The sequence below is a fragment of the Trachemys scripta genome, chromosome 7 (assembly GCF_013100865.1).
Source record: "Trachemys scripta elegans isolate TJP31775 chromosome 7, CAS_Tse_1.0, whole genome shotgun sequence".
Classification (NCBI taxonomy): Eukaryota; Metazoa; Chordata; order Testudines; family Emydidae; genus Trachemys; species Trachemys scripta.
The window spans coordinates 1,349,122-1,370,801 of record NC_048304.1 but is presented as its reverse complement, the minus strand read 5'-3'; the positions used below and the strand labels follow the sequence as shown (position 1 = coordinate 1,370,801).

General features: G+C 54.5%; 2 protein-coding genes across 2 annotated transcripts in view; both read right to left on the bottom strand.

Moving 5' to 3' along the window:
- Positions 1-10,652, bottom strand: part of QRICH1 (glutamine rich 1) — a 30,320-nt gene extending 19,668 nt beyond the window's left edge. The window contains exons 1-4 of the mRNA XM_034775282.1: positions 10,556-10,652; positions 8,718-8,778; positions 4,060-4,389; positions 4,000-4,005 (exon numbers count right to left, since the gene is read on the bottom strand). Of these exons, the coding sequence (XP_034631173.1) occupies positions 4,000-4,005; positions 4,060-4,368 (315 nt within the window). The 5' untranslated portion in view covers positions 4,369-4,389; positions 8,718-8,778; positions 10,556-10,652. The remainder of the gene's footprint in view (positions 1-3,999; positions 4,006-4,059; positions 4,390-8,717; positions 8,779-10,555) is intronic.
- Positions 10,653-17,840: 7,188 nt separating this feature from the next.
- QARS1 (glutaminyl-tRNA synthetase 1) lies at positions 17,841-21,446 on the bottom strand (the record flags this gene model as incomplete). Its single annotated transcript, XM_034775558.1, has 9 exons — positions 17,841-18,084; positions 18,192-18,317; positions 19,039-19,105; positions 19,560-19,687; positions 20,234-20,326; positions 20,677-20,781; positions 20,905-21,048; positions 21,126-21,213; positions 21,301-21,446. Coding segments are annotated over 9 exons (948 nt in total), but the record flags the coding sequence as incomplete, so codon positions are not given.
- Between the last annotated feature and the right edge of the window lie 234 nt (positions 21,447-21,680).

Genomic DNA, 21,680 nt, shown 5'->3' with positions numbered 1-21,680 from the left:
GACAGGGCTTTGTCAAGCCGGACCTTAAAAACCTCTAAGGAAGGAGATTCCACCACCTCCCTAGGTAACCCATTCCAGTGCTTCACCACCCTCCTAGTGAAAAAGTTTTTCCTAATATCCAACCTAGACCTCTCCCACTGCAACTTGAGACCATTGCTCCTTGTTCTGTCATCTGGTACCACTGAGAACAGTCTAGATCCATCCTCTTTGGAACCCCCTCCCTTCAGGTAGTTGAAAGCACTTATCAAATCCCCCCCTCATTCTTCTCTTCTGCAGACTAAATAATCCCAGTTCGCTCAGCCTCTCCTCATAAATCATGTGCTCCAGCTCCCCAGCCATTTTTGTTGTCCTCCGCTGGACTCTTTCCAATTTTTCCACATCCTTCTTGTGGAGTGGGGCCCAATACTGGCCACAGTACTCCAGATGAGGTTTCACCAATGCCGAAGAGAGGGGAATGATCATGTCCCTCGATCTGCTGGCAATGCCCCTACTTATAAAGCCCAAAATGCCGTTAATCCCCAGGAGAAGGCACTACTTTTATTTCTTATTTCATTGGAGGGGAGTAGGCTCTCTATTACATACTAAGACGACAATCTCCAACAGTAGGAAAGTGCAGCTAGAAAGGTGGCAAGACTGGTTACTTCAAAGCAAAAGCCATCTCCATTCCTAGAAACAGCCAGGGCAGCGCCACCAGCATTTTCCTATTTTAACCCTGGTTTTAGATTCTGATCATATACCTACTGAAATCAAGGGGGAAGAGGAGGAAAGGAGTTTCACTGGCAAGGCCTGAGACAACCTGCTACTCCAAGAGCTAAATCCTAACTACTAATATACTAGCATGTCTTGTAGAACTGTTCCGATGTTTGTGTACCCGTTATGCCAGCTATCCGTAGATGCAGAACCTAGGTCAGAGGCAAACCCAGGAAGAAGGGAGGACGACAGTTAAAGAATCACGCTTAATGAGCTGCTAACTCTTTACAGCTTCTCCAGAACCAAAGGAACCTTCAACATCCTTAACTGTCACCAAACCGACTTAATCTGAACGGAGATCCTGAGGGAGGACCCCAGTAACGGGATACTGAAGCTATTCCTACTTTGCTTTCCTATCCCCATTGCCCCCCACTCCCTCCAATAATAAATCTTCAATATTTCATCCTTCCAACAGCCCTACATTGTAGCAAGCCACTCCCTGCTAGTGTAACCAACACCACTCCTTAAGTGATCCAGTAGGAGTTGCTAGAGAGCAATGCCTGGCCCATACTTCAAAGCATTCCCAAACCTCTCTACTCCTGAGGACATTCTGTGCCATTAAAAAATTCTGCACACAATATTTTAAAATTCTGAAAATTGTGTGTGTCAAATGTGGAGGCTCTAGCATGGCATTGGGGAGCCCAGGCCACTGGCTGCACCGAGGTGGGAGATCACAGATCTCGGAAGCGGGGTCTGGGGGGGCTCAGTGGGGGCATCCAGATGAAGCTGGTTGGGCCTGGATCAGGATGGCTTGTTGGGGTGGTCCAGGTACAATGGGGTTCATCGGGGGGGGTGTTCTGGGCGGATGCGGGAGCAGATCCCGATACAGAGGAGCAATAGGTGCAGGAAGCGGGGGTGGGTTCCAAGCTGTCAGCGTATGACTTCCTGGGTAAAGCTGCCAAAGGAATCCCCAGAGCTATGCTGTTTGGCCCACTGCGTTCTGAACGGCCCTCGTGTCACTCAGAGCACAGAAGGAAGTGGGTAAGACAACATCTGAGGAGGAGAAAAAGGAACCAAGAGTGACTCCACATAGCATGAGTAGGCTTAGCACTGATGGTTTCAAATGTTGACATTCCCTCCACCAGAGCCTTCAAAAAGTGTTGACTATTGGTGCTTTGGCCAGGGTGAACTAGTGGGCACCCCTCTGTATGTATCTGGGTCAGTTGGACCATTCATAAGACAATCCTACCCTTCTTGGGACTATCAAGATCTTGGAAAGCCATTTCCATGGTGTCTGGTTAGTCTCAACAGGATCCTTGCTGGAGCCCCTCCTTCCTTCCATACTGTATCAGTGGTTTTCAAAAGACAAGAGGGGTTTCCTTGACCCCAGCTTCAGGCCCTGAAAATATCCTGTAGGAAACCCTGAAAATGGTTTCAAGGATTCCCTACAGGATATCATTACAAGAGAATGGCCCCTTTTAGCCTGGGATTTGCATTGAGGTTTGCACAGATTGCACAGGGGCCATGCCAGGGGGTCTATTTTAGGAAAGGTCTCCTCCACTCACAGGCTAATCAGTCGTTTGCAGGGACAAAGTCCACTGCATAGTCCTTGTGACCCAGGAACCTCTTGATGCCAACTGACAGAGGGCACCAAGGGGATGCATAAGGTTTTACAGGGATCCTCCGGGTCACTTATAGGCATAATAATTCACCAGAGTGGGGCATGTAAGGTCTCTATCGAGAACCAGTAGTCATTGTGAAATGCATATACAGGTAATATTCAAGAAGTTATATTTCTGTGCTGAAAATTATGTTCTTAAGATATGCAAGTTAAGGCAAGTCACCAAATGGTGATAAATTTTCTCCTGTCAGGTAGGAGGGAAGAGATGCTCATCTCTCTGGCTGGTCATAGGCCACCGGACAATATGCATATGCATATCTATAGTCTGAGTCGAATACTAATTGATTCGGTAAAGACAACTAGAAAGCAGCACACGGGAAAAAACATTAGCATGGGGGGATCCTGTTTACAAGTAAAGACAATGGATTGTTGGGGGTATACCTTTGGGTGCAAAAAGACACCCTTCATCCTTCACTGAGAAGAGAGGAATTATCAGCATGTTCTTTCTTATGAAATGAGGGTCACAACCAACCTGGCTGGAAAACACTGCAAAGATCAGGTAAGCTAATTCATTAGACAAGACAGTATCTGGTTAACTAAATCTAGGCTCTAGAAGGCATATAATGATTTTATTGTACATGTAACCATGTGTTTCAAATACTCTGACTTGCTACTTCTTGAATCTCTATACAGTACTTCATTAAACAAACTTTCACTTTATACAGATCTGAGTGCTTTGACAATGAAACTGGTAAGCTAGCGTCTAGTGTTTCTTTGGGAGCAGTGGGTCTGTGAATTCAGTGAGTGACTGGTGCATCAGGGGTTTGTCACTCCAGAGGGCTGCTTGGAAGGCTCAAGGGTTGGAGTGTGCCTATTGCTAGCCTGTGGAGAGGGAGTAGAGACTGAGCAGGTCTGGAGGGGAGTGCTGGTTTACCCTGTGGCTTGTTGGGGAGCCGATCCCTGGCAGGCACAGACAAGGCTTCCTCGTGCTAAGGGCAGGGGCTAGCAAGGTGCCTCACAACCCTCGATACCCCAGGAAAGCGTCAGAGTTCTCCTCAGGCTTTCAGAGAAGTCCTTGCAGATATCACAACCTGGGTTTGAGGGGCCATTCCCAAGGCACAAAACACTTTTCAAGCCCATAAGAAACAGAAAATAGCAGGGCAAGGAGAATGCCTCTCACTTTTGTTAGATGGATCTTACCAGCTTGGGCAAGGTACAAGGTGACCCCCAAAACCAGCAAAACTTCAAAACAGCCCAAGAACTACAACAATTAAGCCAAAATTATCAGGTGTATCCTACACCTATCTGAACTATTCTATGAAAAGAACAGAAAAATGAGAGGTTGGTTCCATGACTATTCCAGCAAGCAAAGAGAAATGAATAGGCCACTAGAGGGGACGGGGTATTTCTAGCCACTTCCTATGAAATGTAGGGTTTGAGGGAGTTGCACACACACCAAAACTGCCAACTATTTCTCAGAAAGTTTACACCACCTCATTGCTAGGTATGGAACTCCTCCAATAGTGGGGCTCTGCAGAAGTAATGCCATGAGACATTATCTACCAAACTTCTCATAGGAAATAAATAATTCTGATACATGGAAAGCTAGGTGTCCACAGACTAGTGTTCAAATTATTCCTGCTTTTTAAAATTCTGACCTGCATGTTGCACATCCCAAATGTAGACACCTGTACCTCTGACTTACAAGTTAATGCATACATTCAAAATGATAATTCAAAGATGTTTACCTGGACCTGTTGTGGCTGCTGAACCTGTATCTGTTGCTCTTGCTGGGTTTGCTGCTGGACACTGGTTGTAACGGGACAGGCAAGCTCAAGCAAAGATCCGGCCACCTCTGTGCTGTCCGTATAAATGCAGTTTCCACCTTGTTGATATACCATGGTGGTGGTGGCTGTCTGCTGGAACTCCTGGAGAGCTTCAGGCCCCTTGGAAGCAAGAGAGTCGAGAAACTCCTTCATCCTGTGCTGAGGGATTGTTCGTGCTTTCACACGGATGTATTCTTCAAAGGAAATGGTGTTCTCCAGAGAATTATTCATATTGCAAGGTCCTTAGGATTCCTTAACAAAGGAGAAAGTTAAGACTCTTGTTTCACAACTTTCATAGTCATACGGTACAAGGGTACACATGAAGCCAATGGAGAACATCTTACACACACTGGATTTCTGTGTGACAAACACAGCCAGCCAGAAGCCTTAAGAGACAAATGCTGTAGTTTTACATGCCATTTTATGCAGCTAAGCATTTCTTTAATTAATCCCTTGTTAAGAGTCACAACTGGACACTGCTATCCACCCTTCAGGCTTACTTGCCCTGTATAAAGAGCTCTCTCCAGAGTGTTGTCTCCTGCTGATGACCTATAGTAATGCACTCAGTCTCAGGTCAGACCAATGCTGAATAGGCTAAATTAACCCTTATTGAATTGTATGTGTTCATTTACAACATGGAATACTATATATAGTATCAAGAACATTTGAGAAGCTATTGCCTAAGGGATTGGTTTATAGCTACAGAAGTGATAGAACCAAGTATCATAACCCATTAGGCAACAAAATAACACTCTGTGGTAACTAATGGGAAGGAGGAGATAGGGAAGTATGAAGTGATAGTATCTCTACATTTACACTGGGATTAGGACTGGGATTATTCTCTCTCTTTGCTGAGCAGAATTTTCAGACTTCTTTAAAAAGGACAGGGGACAGAATGCTGGAATCCAAAGATTCCATTAAATGGGCCTGGTGCAACTGGAAAGAAGGTCTTGAAAAAGTGGGCAACAGTAGGCCTCACACTCTTATTAGCAAATATTAGGAGGAAAAAATCAACATGAAGCAGGGTATAGTAGGAAGGACATACATGTAAGGTGAAGAAAGGAAAACAGAGCAAAAGAAACCAACAAGATCAGGGAGAAAGTAAGAGCACAGAGAAAAAAAACAAAATGAGGAATCACCCACCCAAGAACAAGATTAACATCTGGGGTATTATCTCACAGATACTGTTTGAATTGCTGACCTATCTTGTTTAAATACAAGTAGTATTCCTATTTCACTATCACCTTTTCTGTGAGTGTATTCTTGTTTCTATGGCAGTAATAACTTGTGGTGAAGGGTAAACACATTTAGATGGTAACCTTACCACTACTGATGTGGTCATGAAATGCTGTGTGGAGATATGGGGTTGCAGGCACAATTACAGGGATAGGGAACTTTCGATGACTGGGCCTAATTATGTACACAGAAGACGACACAGGGACACATACAGATAACACTATATATACACATACACACTATGGTGATTGGGACTACAGAAATAATAGATGAGAAAAAAGAACCTGTACTACATTTCAGCACTGTGATTTGGTCACAAGAGACTGACTACATTCGTTCAACAAGGTGGCCCAAAGTGTTATTTCTAAAGCAGTGTGCAAGCAAAAGGAGGTTTAGTAATAGCTGTCAACATTAAGTGCAACAGAGTTCTAGCAATGGGAGCTGGATCAGACCCTAAATCGTTTCTCATTGTTGGTCTGAATCCCACTCCGATCTGGTCAGGCAGCACCACACTCATGACACTACATGCAGGAGGGACTCAGATACAAGTCACTACTAGCATATGGGTCAGGCTTGCAGTCAAAGAGGTATGGATCTCAAAGGCAGAGAATGTGTGTGCGGCAATTCTTGCAAAAAACTTATGGGACCTTAAAAATAACTCAACTATACTGTTGTGCTTACACAAATAAAAAGTACAAGCTTACATTATTCACTTATTTAAGAGAAGGATGTTAATACAGAATAGCTGCATTTGCCACCGTACTTTGGCCACAATGTTTTATAACCCAGCATGCAGAAGCTTCCATACAAATATCTGATAATCAGGGGGGGAGGGAGGGGAGAGAAGAGAAAAGAGGGGGAGATTAAAAGAAATAAAAATCTGTCTTTCACTGAAGTTACACTTGGACAAGCTTTCTAACCAGCTCTACACGTGACACACAACTAATGAAGCTATTCATGTCACTGCTGACTCAGTGACAAGTTTCCCCAGAAGCCACCAAGAACACACTCCAAACGGTTTACCTTCTCTCAGGAAGAACACATTTGACACCATCAAATGTGATGGGATATTAAAAGTTATTACAGAGAACTTTTTCCAGAGGGTCTGGCTAGAGAATCTTGCCCGCATGCTCACGGTTCAGCTGATTGCCATATTTGGGGTCGGGAAGGAATTTTCCTCCAGGGTAGATTGGCAGAGGCCCTGGAGGTTTTCCGCCTTCCTCTGCAGCATGGGGCAGGGGTCGCTTGCTGGAGGATTCTCAGCAATTTGAGGTCTTTGGATCATGATTTGGGGACTTCAACAGTTGAGTCAAGGGAGAGAATTCTTCCAGGAGTGGGTGGGTCAGCTTTTGTGGCCCGCATCATGCGGGAGGTCAGACTAGATGATCATAATGGTCCCTTCTGACCTTAGAGTCTATCTACACCCATGCTGAAACCAACAGAAACCCTAGCCTTGCGAATATGTTTTCAGTGCTGCAGTAGACCACCAGGCCTTCATCAACAAATTCTAAAATGAGTATTAAACCTCACTGAAAGAAAACAGAAACCCAGGATGATACTTTGAAGTAGAGAATTGTTACGTTGTGTGTGTGTGTGGTTGGAATTTAAGCCACTGAAGTTTGCAGATATTTGGCCTGAGTACCTTGACTAAAATTTTCAGACATGAATAGCGACTTTGGGTGCCCAATTTGAGATGCATTAAACGGGCCTAACTGTCAGAAGGCAGGTGCTCAGCAATTTTGAGAGACTCCTCTCAAATGTCTCAAGGTTGGCACCCAAAAACCGACACCCCCCCCCCCCCCCCCGGCCAAAAAAAAATCTCTAGTTACTTGTGAAAAATCTTGATCCTCGTGCTGGAAGCTGTTTTCACATATACAGCTGACTGCTCTGTGGCAGAGCTTAAAAACCAAAAGCAAAAAAACCCACAGCCCAGAAATCTAGATCTACTAGGTACAGGCAGATAAAAAATAAGGAGGGACCCACCACTACTGAGGTCTAGGGGCTTGAGAACCAAGGTGCCATCCATTACTTCCAACAGCTGAGGAAGTAGAACAAGTGCTGGGATTCTTACTTACTGTCCCATGACCTGACTCAGGTGTTCAATCTCTCAATTAGCTTCTGACTAGTAGTCAGCTGAAATCAGAAGCCCACTTTTACTTCCTCTACAGTCAGCTGCAAGGAAGTTTCCTTTTCCTCTCCCTCCCAATCCCAGAGCCTCCTGACAGCTGTTCTACTAAGTTCTTACACTGCATTTATCACTGTGGTATCTAAGCACCTTCGGAGTATTATCTAATATACATATTATCCAGAGTGCATAGCATTAGTCATGGACCAGGACCCCCTTATGTTAGGCACTGTACAAACAGAACAAAGATGGTCCTTGCACTAAAGAGTAGGGGAGTCTCTGTTATTCTACCTCTCCCAACGTTCTGAGAGATTGGGAAAGAGGCAGACTGGAATCTCAAGTGCTCCATTCCTAGTCTCCCTTTTTATTTATATAGAGAAATTAAAAACAAGTCTCAGTTTTTCTAAGCAGCAGACGAGCTAAACTGACCGAGCTAAACTGACCTAACCAAATTCTTGTCAATTTCAAGGGTACCTACAGAAATATGGAACTGCAGTAGTTAAACTGATCAGGATCTTGTTAGTTTCCCTCTTCTTCCCCTTGGCAAAAGTATGAGCAATAGCAGAGGTATTAGTGCTGGTTGTAGATTCAGGAAGGTAACATGTATTGAATCCTTCTTTTTCCATTGTAATGAGCAGAAGTTTAAAAAACAAAGTACAAAAAGGACTAAGCCTCTCCCCCCCCCCCCCCGACCACCTAACATACCACCTCCCTCAGGCATATTTATTACTCAGCATCAACAAATAGATTTTTATTTGTTTAAATAAAAACCTGTACAGGTTTCCAAGCACACACTTAATATAATTCTCTTTATGGAAAGTTAGTATTGCATTCAACAGCAAAAAAAATATTTTATACTACAACGTACACAAATTTATAATGGCAGGCAGGCAAACACCTTTACCATTAGCTATTAAAATATCAGGATGGATCAGTTTATGCACTCAGTTTATACATTATGTATAGTCCATTTCAAAATGAAGTGAATACTCATCACTGCTAAAACTTGGCAGAATGCATTTTTTAACTGTTCAGCAAAGGTTGCTGCTTAGATACATGGATATAATTCCTCCCTTTTCAGCTTAATTGCATTTTCCACTAAATAGGATCTGGAAAATAGTTCAAGTTCATGAGCATAAGTGGTTAGTTCATAAAACTTAGACTAAAGATACTGAAAATGTACACACAGATTTGCAGCAGGTGGACTATCTGGACTCACCAGTCACCATGTTGCAGGTATTTCTGCTGCACTTGTCCTGAGCTCTTAGACTTGTAACATTCTGGAGAAGACAGAACAAAGAAGCCCTTTCTATCCCCAGTTTTTGTTTGTTTGGTTTTTTTTTTTTTTTTTTAAGTTAAATTGTATTTTAAAAAGAGACTTAAGAAAATGAAAACACAAAATGAATATAATCATAATACTACACCCTTAATAGATAGTTCCTAACTAATTATTACAAGACATGCCCAATTCCTAACCAGTTTATTTTACTTCCAGATCTTAAGAACATGTATTAAAACAAACAGATCTCCATGTACATCTTTTGTACAGCTCAGAAGGTTCTTCTGAGACAGAGACCTGTGCTGGAACTTACATAACACTTTTCAATGGACACTGGAGTTATTGAAACTTAGAACAAGGCAGCAGTGGGGGAAAAAAATATTGCCATAAGGTCCAGAAGCCTTTTCTTGCTCCTTTCTCCTCACAAGTGTTCAAGGTAGAATAGAGTAACTAGGCAGAGCTGGGGACCAGTAGTCCAATTAAGGCTCTCTGAGGAGATAACAAAAACTAAAAAAAAAGTCAGTGTTAAAGGGGAAGAAGGCTAAACTTCATACACATGGTAAATGGTGGTTTACACCTCAAGATTTTTTAAAACCCTCTTAATTTAGCTATGTAAAATACCTGCTTCTCTTGCTGCAGCTAACAAACAAAACTGTAAACAGACTTGACTAGTACTTTACTGAACCACTCACCCACTTTACAAAATATACTAAGGTTTTGTGCAATGCAGCAAAACTTTCTTAAGAGACCACTCAAGAGCCTGACACATCAGGTGCTTACTGGAGATGTTTTCCAATAAATGAGCAGCAAGATTGTACTCAATTTGCAGAGGTCTCCTAAGACAGGAGATTGCTTAGTAAGGTTGATCTCGTGAACAGTTTTCACTGCAAATAAGCAACTACGACCTTTGCTTTGTCTCTAAAATAGAGATTTCTGGACACAGGAGCCTTAGCGCTTTTACAAGGCTCTGAATATACAAGGCCTGGTCTGAAGATCTACTGTATATCTCCGCTTGAAGTTCCTCCAAAGTAAGAGCTGGCCCAGTTGCACGGTAGCAGTTCCTGGTGTGGATACACAACTTCCAGGCCAAAGCAGCCCCGGGGTCAGCCAGAGCTACGGACAAGTGACCAGGCCCGGGGCAAGATGCTGGGAGAGCCAGAGCAGGAAATGACAGCCCCTCGCGGAGCCGTGACCAGACCCCTCGGCCAGGCTCGGCGGCGGGCCCCGGGGGGTCCTGCGCAGCGGCCCAGCAGAGACACGCCGCGGCGGCAGCAGGCCCCGCACCAGCCGCCCGCCCCCGGGCCGGGACCGGACACTCCCGCGCCCGGCCGCAGCCTGCCCGGGCCGGGAGCCCCCCCAGGCGCAGGGAGACGAGCGCGCCCCCGCCGCCGGGAGCGAGCGGCCCCGTGCGCGTGGCCGGGAGCAACAGCGGCGCAGGAAGGGGCCGCCCCGCGGCTGGGAGAGGGGAGGGGGAAGGACACGGGGACGCGCCCGGGGCGAAGAGAGGGCGGGGACGCGCCCCTCCTCTCACGGGAGGCCAACGGGCCTCGCGCGGGCCCACGGGGCCTCGGTCCGCTGCGCGCTCCCGGCAGCGCCACACAACAAACGGGCCCGCGCCGGACTCCTCGGGCGCGCGCCTCCCCGTCGGGGCCGCGCCGCCCCCGGAACCACCGCCGCCTCCCCCCGCGTGAGGGGAGGCCCCAGCCGCCACAGCCCGTCTCCCCCGGCCCGGCAAAGCCCGCTCCGCCGCAGCTCGGCCCGGGCCGGCCCCGCCTCACCCTGGCCCCGCCGCCGCCTCGCTCCGCCACCGCCTCGGCCCGACTCTTTTCCCCTCACAGCTCCCTGGGCGCCATCTTACATTCAACCCCCCGCAGCCAATCAGCGCTCAGCCCCGGCCTCGCGAGAGCGCGGCCGCCAAGCCCCGCGAGAGCTCCGCGCCCGGAGCCGCCCCGCGCCTTAAAGGGGCCGTGCGCCGGGGCTGGGCTCTTGGCAGCGCGTGGGGGCGCTGGGCTTCGCTCTGGCTGCTGATAGCGCCCGTGGGCCCCTGCGCCCCGCCCAGCGTGGGGCAGAATCCAGAGCCCCCCCTCACCGCAGTGGGGCTGGGGGCCCCTTCCAGGCTTTGGGCCAGGCCCCGCGCACGGCGCTGCACAGCCCCTGCACCCGCATGTGACACAGCCCGGTCATTAACCACCCTGCCCTAGAGAAAGCACCGGCCCAGGCCCCCGAGACAAGGCCAACAGTGGGCAGGTGGCTGCGAGCTCAGCCCGTCCCCCGCCACCCTCCAGCTCCGGTTCCCGTGAACGCTTTTAACCCAATGTTCACAGAGAGCTTTCAAAGGGGAGACCCTGAACGTGTGGCTCGGCCGAGCGAAAGGCAGGCGGGGAAAGGGAATGTCATTTCTTACCCAGAACAGAAGGCTGCCTGTGGTTTAGTTTCTTGCTCTTGGGATCAGACTGGTCTCAACGTACATGGGATGCTCGGTAGTAACTAAATGTTTAGTTCTGCTTGCCAGCCCCGGGGCGGCAGAAGGGCCTAGATGACCTTTTGAGGCCCCTTCCAGCCCTGCATGTGTATGGCCTTGGCTACACTGGCCTGTACAGCACTGCAACTTGCTGTGCTCAGGGGTGTGAAAACGCCCCTCTCACAGCGCTGGTGGCGCGACTACACTCGCGCTTAATTGCCAAGTGTAGCCAAGGCCTATGATTTAACACCACCTCCCCACCCCCCTCATGGCAGACAAGACAGATATGTGAGAAATGCAGACTGAAAGTTGACTTTTCCCCCATAAAGTCAAATGACATCCTGTCCTTTTAAGATGAAGTCAAGCCTGTAGGACGATGAAAGAAGAATTAAAAACAAATAATAGGCCCCCAACTACAGAGGCAGTCTCCTGTGCCCTCACAGATCTGACAACAGGAGCAGGGCCCAATGTGATGCAGTTCAGGAGTGACAGGTTTCAGACTGGTAGCCGTGTTAGTCTGTATCCGCAAAAAGAACAGGAGTCCTTGGGGCACCTTAGAGACTAACAAATTTATTTGAGCATAAGCTTTTGTGGTCTAAAAAGGGCAATACAGAGGTCTTCTGGCAGCAGTTTTTTATTTCAGTAAAAGAAAATGCCCTGTGAAAGTTTTGACAATTAGGAGAGTAGCTGTGAATGGAATTCAGAGAGGAAGAAGGAAAAGTGCTGACCACTATGGATGGAGCTGGAGATACTGGGTCCCATTGGCAGGAGAGAAAGAGCAGCTCTGGCTGCACTCAGGCAAAGGGAATAAGATCAGGAGCTGTAGAAATACAAGATGAATGGGTTTTTTGGAAGCCACAGTTCTATTACCAGTTGAAGCAGCCATGATATTAGCAAGGCTTAGAGATAACATCCACACCTGCTGGAGAGAAATGCGAGACTGCTCTGTCTAGAATATTCACAGCTGAGCAGTGGAAGGATACATGGATTTCACAATCACTGTCAATAATGGAAACAAAACACTGACAGGTCAAATCAAATCGCCTGGGGCAGAAGAATGCATCAGAGAAGCTTCCGGCCTTTCCAAAAGCAAACATTGCTTCACAGCCCTTCGGAATGCTGCTTTGGAGGAGAGCGTTGTGTGGTTTGTATGATTGGGAAGCGACTTTGTCATGCCCTCTCCTCTCACTGCTGAGCTCTTCCCCCCTCAGGATAAACTCTAGTGTTACAGAACAGGAGCAACTTCCAGCACACACCCCAGGCACTGCAGTGGGGTTGGGAAGGGCTTGTCCCCCCAGCAGCTAAGCCAGGAGGTGCTCCACCTAGCAGGTATTATCTTTAGTGGGCCCAGAGTTGTGAGGGGGACATGCAGCTGCCTGAAAACTGTCCCTGTCTCCCAGGCATCACCTGTTGGTGATAAACAGCCCTGCAGTTAGCATGCTCTCCCTTTGCTTCTGGGCTTTGGGAGCAGTACCCTGGGCTCTGCAAGGCAGCACTAGGCCTGACCATTCACAATGCAATGAGTTAGACAGGGTCTGCGTGGACAGAATGTGGAAGGACAATCACAAAGAGGGATTTGATTGGTCCAAGTATCTTAACTCCCCTCCCTGCTACAAGGCAGCCAGGCTGGGTGAGTGGAAAGCAAATGGTTAATTGCTTCATTAAAACACACGGCAACATCCCACACACGAGGGAGTTTAAAGACTAGCAAGTGAGACTGGGTAACCCAGAGATGAAGAGAAACACAGGGCTAATTCAGCCCTTGAGTAACTCCTTTAACTGAATGGAGTTACACCAGGGATTACACTGGCCCACTGTTTAGCATCTGTTCAGTGGTTTCCATTGGCGGTGACCTGCTAACACCTTCCTGCCCTTTGTTACAGCTCGGCTCCAGGGAGCTCAGCACAGCTGTTGTGGCCTAGAGCAGGCCAGGAAGAGTGAATTTGGCTGTGGGTACTTCTGCCTGGGGTTGGAGAACTGAGTTGTGCAGGGCCCTGTGCAAATCCAGACTCTCCTTATCAAGGAGCAGAAGCCCTAAGGGATTCTCACCGGCAGCCCACAGTGATGAAGTCTCCTTACAGCCGAGCTATAGGCCAGCAGAACAATTTCTGCCCCAGTGTCAGCCTGGGAGTTGCACACACACACAGCAGCCCTGGGTATGGCTGTGCAGAGCAGAGCATTTAACTTACCCCCCAGCACAGCCGACCCGAGAGTCAGAGGACAGACGTTGAGCTGGCAAAAGGAAATGGAACAGCAGGCCCTGCCTATGGCATCTACCCCATCCACACGAGAGGATCTTCCAGCAGTCAGTTGCTAAGTACAGGACCCAGAGGCTACCAGGGGAGAATGAGCCTCCCCTCCCCATGTAGGCCCTGTGCTCACTTTCACGCCCGCACAGACCCAGTGGGGAAAGCGAGGGCTAATTGTAAACAGCTGGGCCCAGGAGCTAGTTCTGGGCAGTGAGAGCCCAGGGAGTCACCTCCCGGTTCCAGCAGGTGCATTCACTCCATCTGCCCAGGCTCAGGAAGATGTTAGCGATGCCATGGCAGGGAGATGCCCACAGCAGCCTTGGAGCTTTGTGCCACTCTGGACCTGTGCAGATGCTATCGAAGGTCCTTCTATGGCCTCATCGCCGTGGTACCTGGGTACCTCCCGCTCCAACGCACCGAACCTCACGCCCCCGGGTCAGGCTGGGCATCATCCCCACTGACAGATGGGACTGAAGCCCAGAGCCTTCCATTGGCTTAAAGAAAAACCTCCCGGCCTCAAGGATGTGGGCCTAAGCCGCTTTCCCAGCCACGCAAGGCCTTGGGTAGAGCCGGGAACTAAACCGAAAGGTCAGTCCTAGGCGAGTGCCCGGACCCGGAGCCATCCTTCTCCAGAGCAGTGCCTGGCAGCCTGTTCTCTTTGTTCCTTCCCCCAGGATCTCTCCTGCCACTGGAAGTGGGGCACTTACTCCCTCTCTGCGGCAGACCCAGCCTGCCACCGCTGCTAGCTGTGGTGCCAGTGGGTGACCCGGGGTGAGGGCGCCCAGAAGAGCTGAGCAGGGCAGAGGCTGTTAGGAGATGGGGGGCTTGTTAAGGCACATCCTGCTCTGGCCAGTGCAGCCGCCCCGCTGGGTGCAGGGCCAGGGCTGCTGGAAGGTCCCACCACACCAGCTGGGGCCCAGGCTGCTCCCTGCCTCTCCTCACCCCACCCCCGTTACCCACAGGCAGGGCCCCGGGGCTGGGATCCTGGGAATGCACCGAGCCTGAGCCGGGCTCCCCTTCCCCAGGGCTGCCGTTGTAAATGTTAACTGTCCTGAGCCCTGCCCCCGTTAGCATCATCCACTCCCTCCGAACCATGGCCCGGCCTGGAGATCCCACAGCGGCCTCTGGAAACTGACCCAGCGTTAATTCCCCTCCCTGTCCAAACTTGCCTCTTTCCCTGCCTGCCTGGCATCAGCTTCCAGCCCCAGGGCCGGGTTCCCCTTCGCTGCCGGACCCAACAGCCCATCGCCCACGATCTGTTCCCGTGGGGCAGGGACAGGCTGGGCTCCCTCGCCCCGGGCCGGCTCGTGGGGGAGCTAATCAGACTGAGCCTCTTGCCCTTGTCACTACAAGGCGAGTTTCTAACCCTTTCATCATCTCGTGGCTCTGCTGTGAGCCCTCTGCCATTTATCAACGTCCTCCTGGCATTGTGGGCACCAGACCCGCAGCACATCAGTGCGACATACACAACACACAGTCAACCTGTGGAACTCCTTGCCTGGGGATGTTGTGAAGGCCAAGACCATAACAGGGTTCAAAAAAGGAACTAGAGAAGCTCATGGAGGATAGGTCCATCAGTGGCTATTAGCCAGGATGGGCAGGGATAGTGTCCCTGGCCTGTTTGCCAGAAGCTAGGAATGAGCAATGGGGGATGGATCACTTGATGATTCCCTGTTCTGTTCATTCCCTCTGGAGCACCTGGCATTGGCCACTGTCGGCAGACAGGGCACTGGGCTAGATGGACCATTGGTCTGACCCAGTCTGGCGGTTCTCATGTTCTAGACGTGAACACTTACATGTAGCTGTATTCAAACAGTGTTACCAAGTGGCCCAGATCGCTCTGTAGCGATGAGCTGTCCTTTTCCCTAGTTACCACTCCCCCAATTTTTGTGTTGTCTGCAAACTTTATCAGTGATGATTTTGTGTTTTCTTCCGGGTCATTGACAAAAATCTAGTGATCCCTGCAGGACCCCCGGGAAACAGACCTGCCCTGTGACGCTTCCCCAGATAGTTCCATCTGGAGACTCAGCTGTTAGCCAGTTCATAACCCGCGATGCGGGGGCCATGGGAATGTTACCGTTTTAACGTGCTGCTACCTCAAAGCCTTACACGGTTACCTTCATCGTCAGACTTGCCGTCTCATCCTAACGGAGATCCTGTCAGACAAACTTGAGATATGCGCCATCAACCCATCCTGAGTTGCATTCATTACATTACCCTCCTTTGGTTGCTTAGTAATGGAGGCCCGGAGCAATTGTTCCATGACCTTGCCTGGGGTCGCTGTCAGGCTGACACCCCAGTTACCCCTTTGGGGCACATTAGCTTTCTGCTCAGCTTCCAGAATGGCCCCAAGGCGCCGCTGGCCAGACATGGGCTTGGACCCAACCTGCATGTGCCTGGGGCATCTAACAGGAGCCCTGGAGCAGGCTGGGCCTGTCTGTCTCTCAGGACACAGGTAAATGCCACCCTAAGTAACTTGGCCTCTCCCTTCCTCCCACCCCTGTCTTGCTGCAGGGCCCCTGGCTTCACCCCGCTCCTCCTCCCCCTTTCACATCCTTCCCCTCCCAAGAACCCTGAGAGCTGCCCCTGGCAAAGGCCTGGCCCTGGGGGGCATCACCGCAGTGTAGTTCATGCCCCAGCAGAGCCTGGTACCCCGTGACCCTCACCCAGTGCTGTAAGCAGGCTGCCCACAGCTCCTCCCCATGGTGTTCCCCCTCACTCCTGGGCACCATGTCTGCAGCTCTGGCCCCATGCAGGGTTTTTAGTCCGTTCCCCCCAGCCAGGGTGCCGGGTCTCCCTCCGTTCCCAGGACAGCTGCTTGGTTCCATCTTCACTCCCCCAGGCCACATGGCATAGGCAGTGCCTGGCTCCTGGGCCCCTGGCCCGGCACAGCACAGCTGCATGGTGCTGGGACACCCCCACCCCCACTTGGGGATTGGAGCCCTGGGTGACTCTGCTCCCCCCTGAGGCTCATGGGGGCAGCCCAGGCTGCTTCCTCTGACCGGTGCCCAGACACTGCCCCCAGCCAGGCATGTCCCGCCCTGCCCGCTCCGAGGAGGGGCTGCTGCCAGCAGGCAGGGCTGGGCACGCCGCAGCAGGGACCGGCCCTGGATCAAACGGTGGTGTTAGCTCCCAGCCTCCCGTGGGATGTGACCAAACCCGCCAGGAAGTGATTCTGAAGGCAGAGCTGGGGGCCAGGGGCCAGCCCGCTGCTCGGCTGGAGCCGGGTCCTGCTGGCTGGGCTGCTGTGGCACATGATGGAGACTGAGCAAGCGGGAAGACGTGACCCAGCCTCGTTCATGGGGACTGCAGACGGCACCTGTGCCCTCCCGGCAGCGTCAGGCTAAGCTGAGGGGCCTCCCCTGCCCCTTTGGGGGCTGCTTTCTGAGGGAGTGTAAGTCCCGCAGGGGGGCTGGGGCAGGGACGGGCTCAGGCTACAGGCTAAACATTGCCGTGTGGATGTTCAGGTTGGGCTGGAGCCTGAGCAGGGGCCCGGAGCCCAGCTCCATCCGAGCCCAGACGTCTACACGGCAGTTTTATAGCCCCGTAGCCTGGGCCAGCTGCAGCTCGGGTGCTGTGTGGACGTACCCTGAAAATCTCCATCCCTCACGCGGCTGCTGCCTGGCCCTGCAGTGGAACAGAGCAGCCCGGGGGTGGGGATCCAGGGCTGGCCTGGCCCTTCGAGGGTGCCCTCCGGCCCTGGTGCCCAGGGATGATGAGGGGTGGCTCTGCCGCCAGCCCAAGGGCTGTGGCCAAGTGCCCTGCTGTGTGGTGTCCCGTATAAAACCAGGGACAGTAGGTTAACCTGCCTCTAATCTCTGGCCCCCAGCAGGCTGCATGAGTGGCCGTGACCTCGCCTTTGACCGGAGTAGCCCCTCGCCCAGGGCCGTGCTGAGCTCTACAGCCAGGCCCGGCTCCAGTGAGGGGCAGCAGAGAACCTCACACCCAACCCGTGCCCACTACAGAACCCTGACCCCAGAGCCCCCGCCCACAACAGGCAGCTGGCTGCAGCCCCCTTCCCCCAGAGAGAGGGGCCAGGACTCCCTGCATCCTGCCCCAGGAAGAGGCCCGAGGCCTGGCTGTCCCCTCATGCTGGCTTTAGGGACAGGCAGTAGGAGGGCCGGTTGCGCCTGAGCCCATGAGCCATTTGGGGGGCAGGGTGGGGGGGAGAGGGGCAGGATTCCAGCCCATAAAGCTCGGCATAGCCTGGCACATGGGGCAGGCGGGAAGGGCAGCTCCCCCCACAGGGCCAGCCTGAGGCTCCTCCCCATGGTCAGGCCTGGGGGGCAGTGAGGTTGGGGAGCCTCCAGCACAGAGGCCCTTGGGTCCCCGCCCCAGTGACGCAGGCGGGAAGGCAGCTCCAGTGCTCGTTTATTCCGGCGAGATGCGCCAGCCCCGCAGGGTTTGGTTAAGGCAGCTGTGGCCCTCGTGCGTGGGCCGGGCCCTTTGTTCATGGGTCGCACTCTCCCCGTGCCCGGAGGGACCAGGCGCTCCCAGAACGGGCCTGGGCACAGCCAGAGCCATCAAAGCGGCGGCAGCGGCTCCTTCACACCTTGCCGGGGTCCTCCTTCAGCGTCACCGTCCGGTTAAACACCATCTGTGGGAGGAGAGAGAGATGCACTGAGTGAGCCTGGGAGCTCCGGGGCAGGGACACCGGCCGGCCCAGCCCCCAAGAGCCGAGCGCCAGAGACCCCAAGGACTCACCTTCCCCTCTGTGCTGTCGGGATCCACCGAGAAGTAGCCCAGCCGCTCAAACTGGAACTTGTCCAAGGGCTTGGCGAAGCAGACGGATCTGTCAACCAGGGCGCCGTCGATCACGCGCAGCGAGTCCTGCGGAGAGCAGCACCGCTCAGCGACCGGGCCCCCGGCTCACCCCACAGCCAGGGGAGAGGGGCACCGCCCAGCGGCCGGGCCCCTGGCTCACCCCACAGCCGGGGGAGAGGGACACCGCTCAGCGGCTGGGCCCCCGGGTCACCCCACAGCGGGGTGGGCGGCACCGCTCAGCGGCTGGGCAACAGGCGTGTATGGCCCCAGCCCTGCTGGCACCTCCCTCCCCGCAACAGCCAGGACCTGCCAAGTGAAGCGGCAGGGGAGAGCCCAGCGGCAGAGGGAAGGGAGACCCTGGGGGGCCAGCAGGGCAGGCTGCTCAGCTCGGTATCTCTCACTCGGCCTGTCCCTAGCCCTGCGCTGCCGGCGTGCAGAGAACCGGGGGAGGTGTGTCTGTATCCCCTGTGCCAATGGACCCCGGAGAGGGGGGCTCTCCTCACTCGCCGGCTGGGTGGAACCCGCCCCGGCTCTGCCCAGTGGGTCGTGCTCAGTGCCACTCAGACTCTCCCACTCCAGGACTCCCCCGGCAAGGCCCCAGGCCGCTGGGCCTGCACTCCCAGCGGAGACGTCCGCACACGGGGCAGCACGTCCCTAGCCAGAGGAGGGAAGCCGCGGCAGTGGCCTGGCTCCAGGGCTGTACTCGGGGCACCTGGCGGGGAACCTGGGCACAGAAGCGAGGCCTGGCCCGCTGGAGCCCGAGCCCGCAGCACCTGCCAGCACTCACGGGGTTGAGGTCACTCAGGAATCCAGCTGGCACCTCTGCAGGGTCCTCAGGGTTTTTGTGCAAGAACCTGAAAATAAGACAGGGCCAGTCAGCGCCGGGGCGGGGGCCCCAGGGGCAGGAGTCCCTGGGCTGGAATCCCTTAACTCCCTCCCCAGCCCCCGTGGCGACCAGCTGCTCAGCCTGGCTGGGTCCTACCCTGTGCCAACCCTCCAGCCACCCTCTGCCGTGCCGGGGGGCCCACTGACCTAGCAGCAGCCACCAGGGCTGCCCCCGCAGCGGCCTGGGAAGTGCCGAGATCTCTGGTGTGTTTCCCAGCAGGCAGGGGCTGGCACCGAGGTGCCTGCGGCTGCCAGGGCAGCTGGCGAGAGCAGCAAAGCTGCTGAAGTGGCAGCTCCGGGTTCACCTGCTTAGTGGAGCTGGGTGCCGCTAGCTGTGCCCAGCGCGTGGCTCCACACAGCAGGGCTGGGGCACCCGGCCCCCGCGCTCTGGAACAGCCCTGAGCCAGCGCCCCCCGTACTCACAGCCGTTCGTAGAGCCGCACCTCGCACACCAGCGGCTCTGACACCCAGTGGATGAAGGCTTTGGGCTTCTCCGCAGCATCCGACTTGGTGCAGGTCACCTCCAACTCCATCACCTGCCCGCCGGCGTCCTGAGCATAGAGCAAGAGGAGGTCAGGGGCCAACGCCCCACCGGGGGCCCCACGGCCTCCCGCCTGTGCCCACCACACAGCCAGCCTGGGGAGAAGGGGGGCTCTGCCGCATGCCAAGCGGCTGGAGAGCCAAGGCCACCGGCTGCCTGTGCCGGCTCCCGCCCCACTGCAGAGCTTGCGCGGCTCCAGGACAGCAGCTGCGCCTGGCCGGGACCGAGCGCAGGGGAGCAGGCCAGCTCCGGTCCCCTTATCGCTGGGGAGGCCCAGCGACAGCCGAGCCCTCCCCGGAACCCAGGCATCCTGGCTCCTCCCCCCAGAACCCAGGCATCCTGGCTCCCCCTACCCCACCCGAGAACCCAGGTGTCCTGGCTCCCCCGCCCTCTGCCCAACCACGTAGCTGACCGCGATCGGAAGGAGTGCCCCCTGGTGGTGACGAGGCAGGTAGCACCGGGCAGCCCCCAGGAGCCAGGACAGGTGGCTGGCACATCAGTGTAACTGCAGGCGACCCCAAGGCAGCGGCAGAGCTGGCCACTGGCCCCAGCCCACCTTGACGACGTTCTGGACAGCAATGACGTAGCCGGCGTGTCTCAGCCCCACTGGCTGGCTAGGTGCCAGACGCTTGTAGCCTTTGTCCATCACCTGCAAGGGGAGAGCCCGTCCCCAGTCAGCCGAACTCCGTCCCCGTCCCCACCCCGCCGTCAGCCGAGCTCCGTCCCCGTCCCCACCCCCCCGTCAGCCGTGCTCCGGCCCCGGCCTCACCCCCCGTCAGCCGTGCTCCGGCCCCGGCCTCACCCCCCGTCAGCCGAGCTCCGGCCCTAGCCCTGGCCTGTGCAGACCGGCTGGGCACTCCCATTTGGTGGCTGGCAGGTGCCCTGATTGACCGGCCCAGCCCCACTACCTGCATGGACCCCAGCTCCCAGTGCCCGTTCCCCCCACACCCCATTCAGAGGAGCCCTGGAGCCAGGGCAATGCAGGTGGCCCCCGCTCACCTCCCTGAAGTCGCTCTGCTCGATGTAGATGGTGGCCTGGAAGGGGACTTTGTGGAAGCCCTTGGTCTCGTCGGCTGGGAAGTTGGGCACAAGAACTTCCAGGGCCTGGTGGGGAAGCAAGCAGGTCAGCGCCAGCAGCGGGGCCATGCTGGGCCCCTTTGCGCCCCAGGCCGGGAGATCCTCTGGCCTACCAGCCCCCAGCGCCCCTCCCCGCGCCGCCAGCCTCACCTTCTGGGTGAGGAAGTTGGTGATGGTGACTCGGAGGGGCTCCAGCACAGCCATGGCGCGGGGAGCGCGCTCGTTCAGCACCTCTCGCACGCACGCCTCCAGCAGGTGGGGCTCCATCGTCGTCTGCGCCACCGTCACCCCCACCTGTGGGCACAGGCTGCGCTCAGCTCGCGCCCAGGAGGGGCAGCCAGCGCCCACCCCCCCCACCCCAGGGCACCTACCCGCGCACAGAAGTTGTTGATGGCCTCGGGGGGGAAACCTCGGCGGCGCAGGGCCGTCAGCGTGAAGAGCCGCGGGTCGTCCCAGTCCCTGAAACGGCAACACCAGCCGTGACCAGCAGGGTGCAGCGTGGAGCCGCCCCCGCCCGCCCGCCCCAGCAGCCTGTGCAGCCCTCACCTGACGGCGCCCGCCTCCACCAGCCGGATGATCTTCCTCTTGGAGACCACGGTGTAGAGCAGGTTCAGGCGCCCGTACTCCCACTGCACGGGGCAGTACACGCCCAGCGCGTTGCACAGCCAGAAGTAGGAGGAGCGCCTGGGGGGGGGGGGTTGGGGAGATCACACAGCTGGTCACGCCTCGCCCGCCCCCCCAATTGCCCCAGGCCCTGTCGCTCACGCCCTGCCCTCCCCCCACCCGCCCCAGGCCCTGCCGCTCACACCCTGCCTGCCCCCACCCCCAGGCCCTGCCGCTCACACCCTGCCCGCCCCCCGGCCCACTCACCCCAGACCCTGCCGCTCACACCCTGCTCCCCCGGCCCTGCCACTAACACCCTGCCT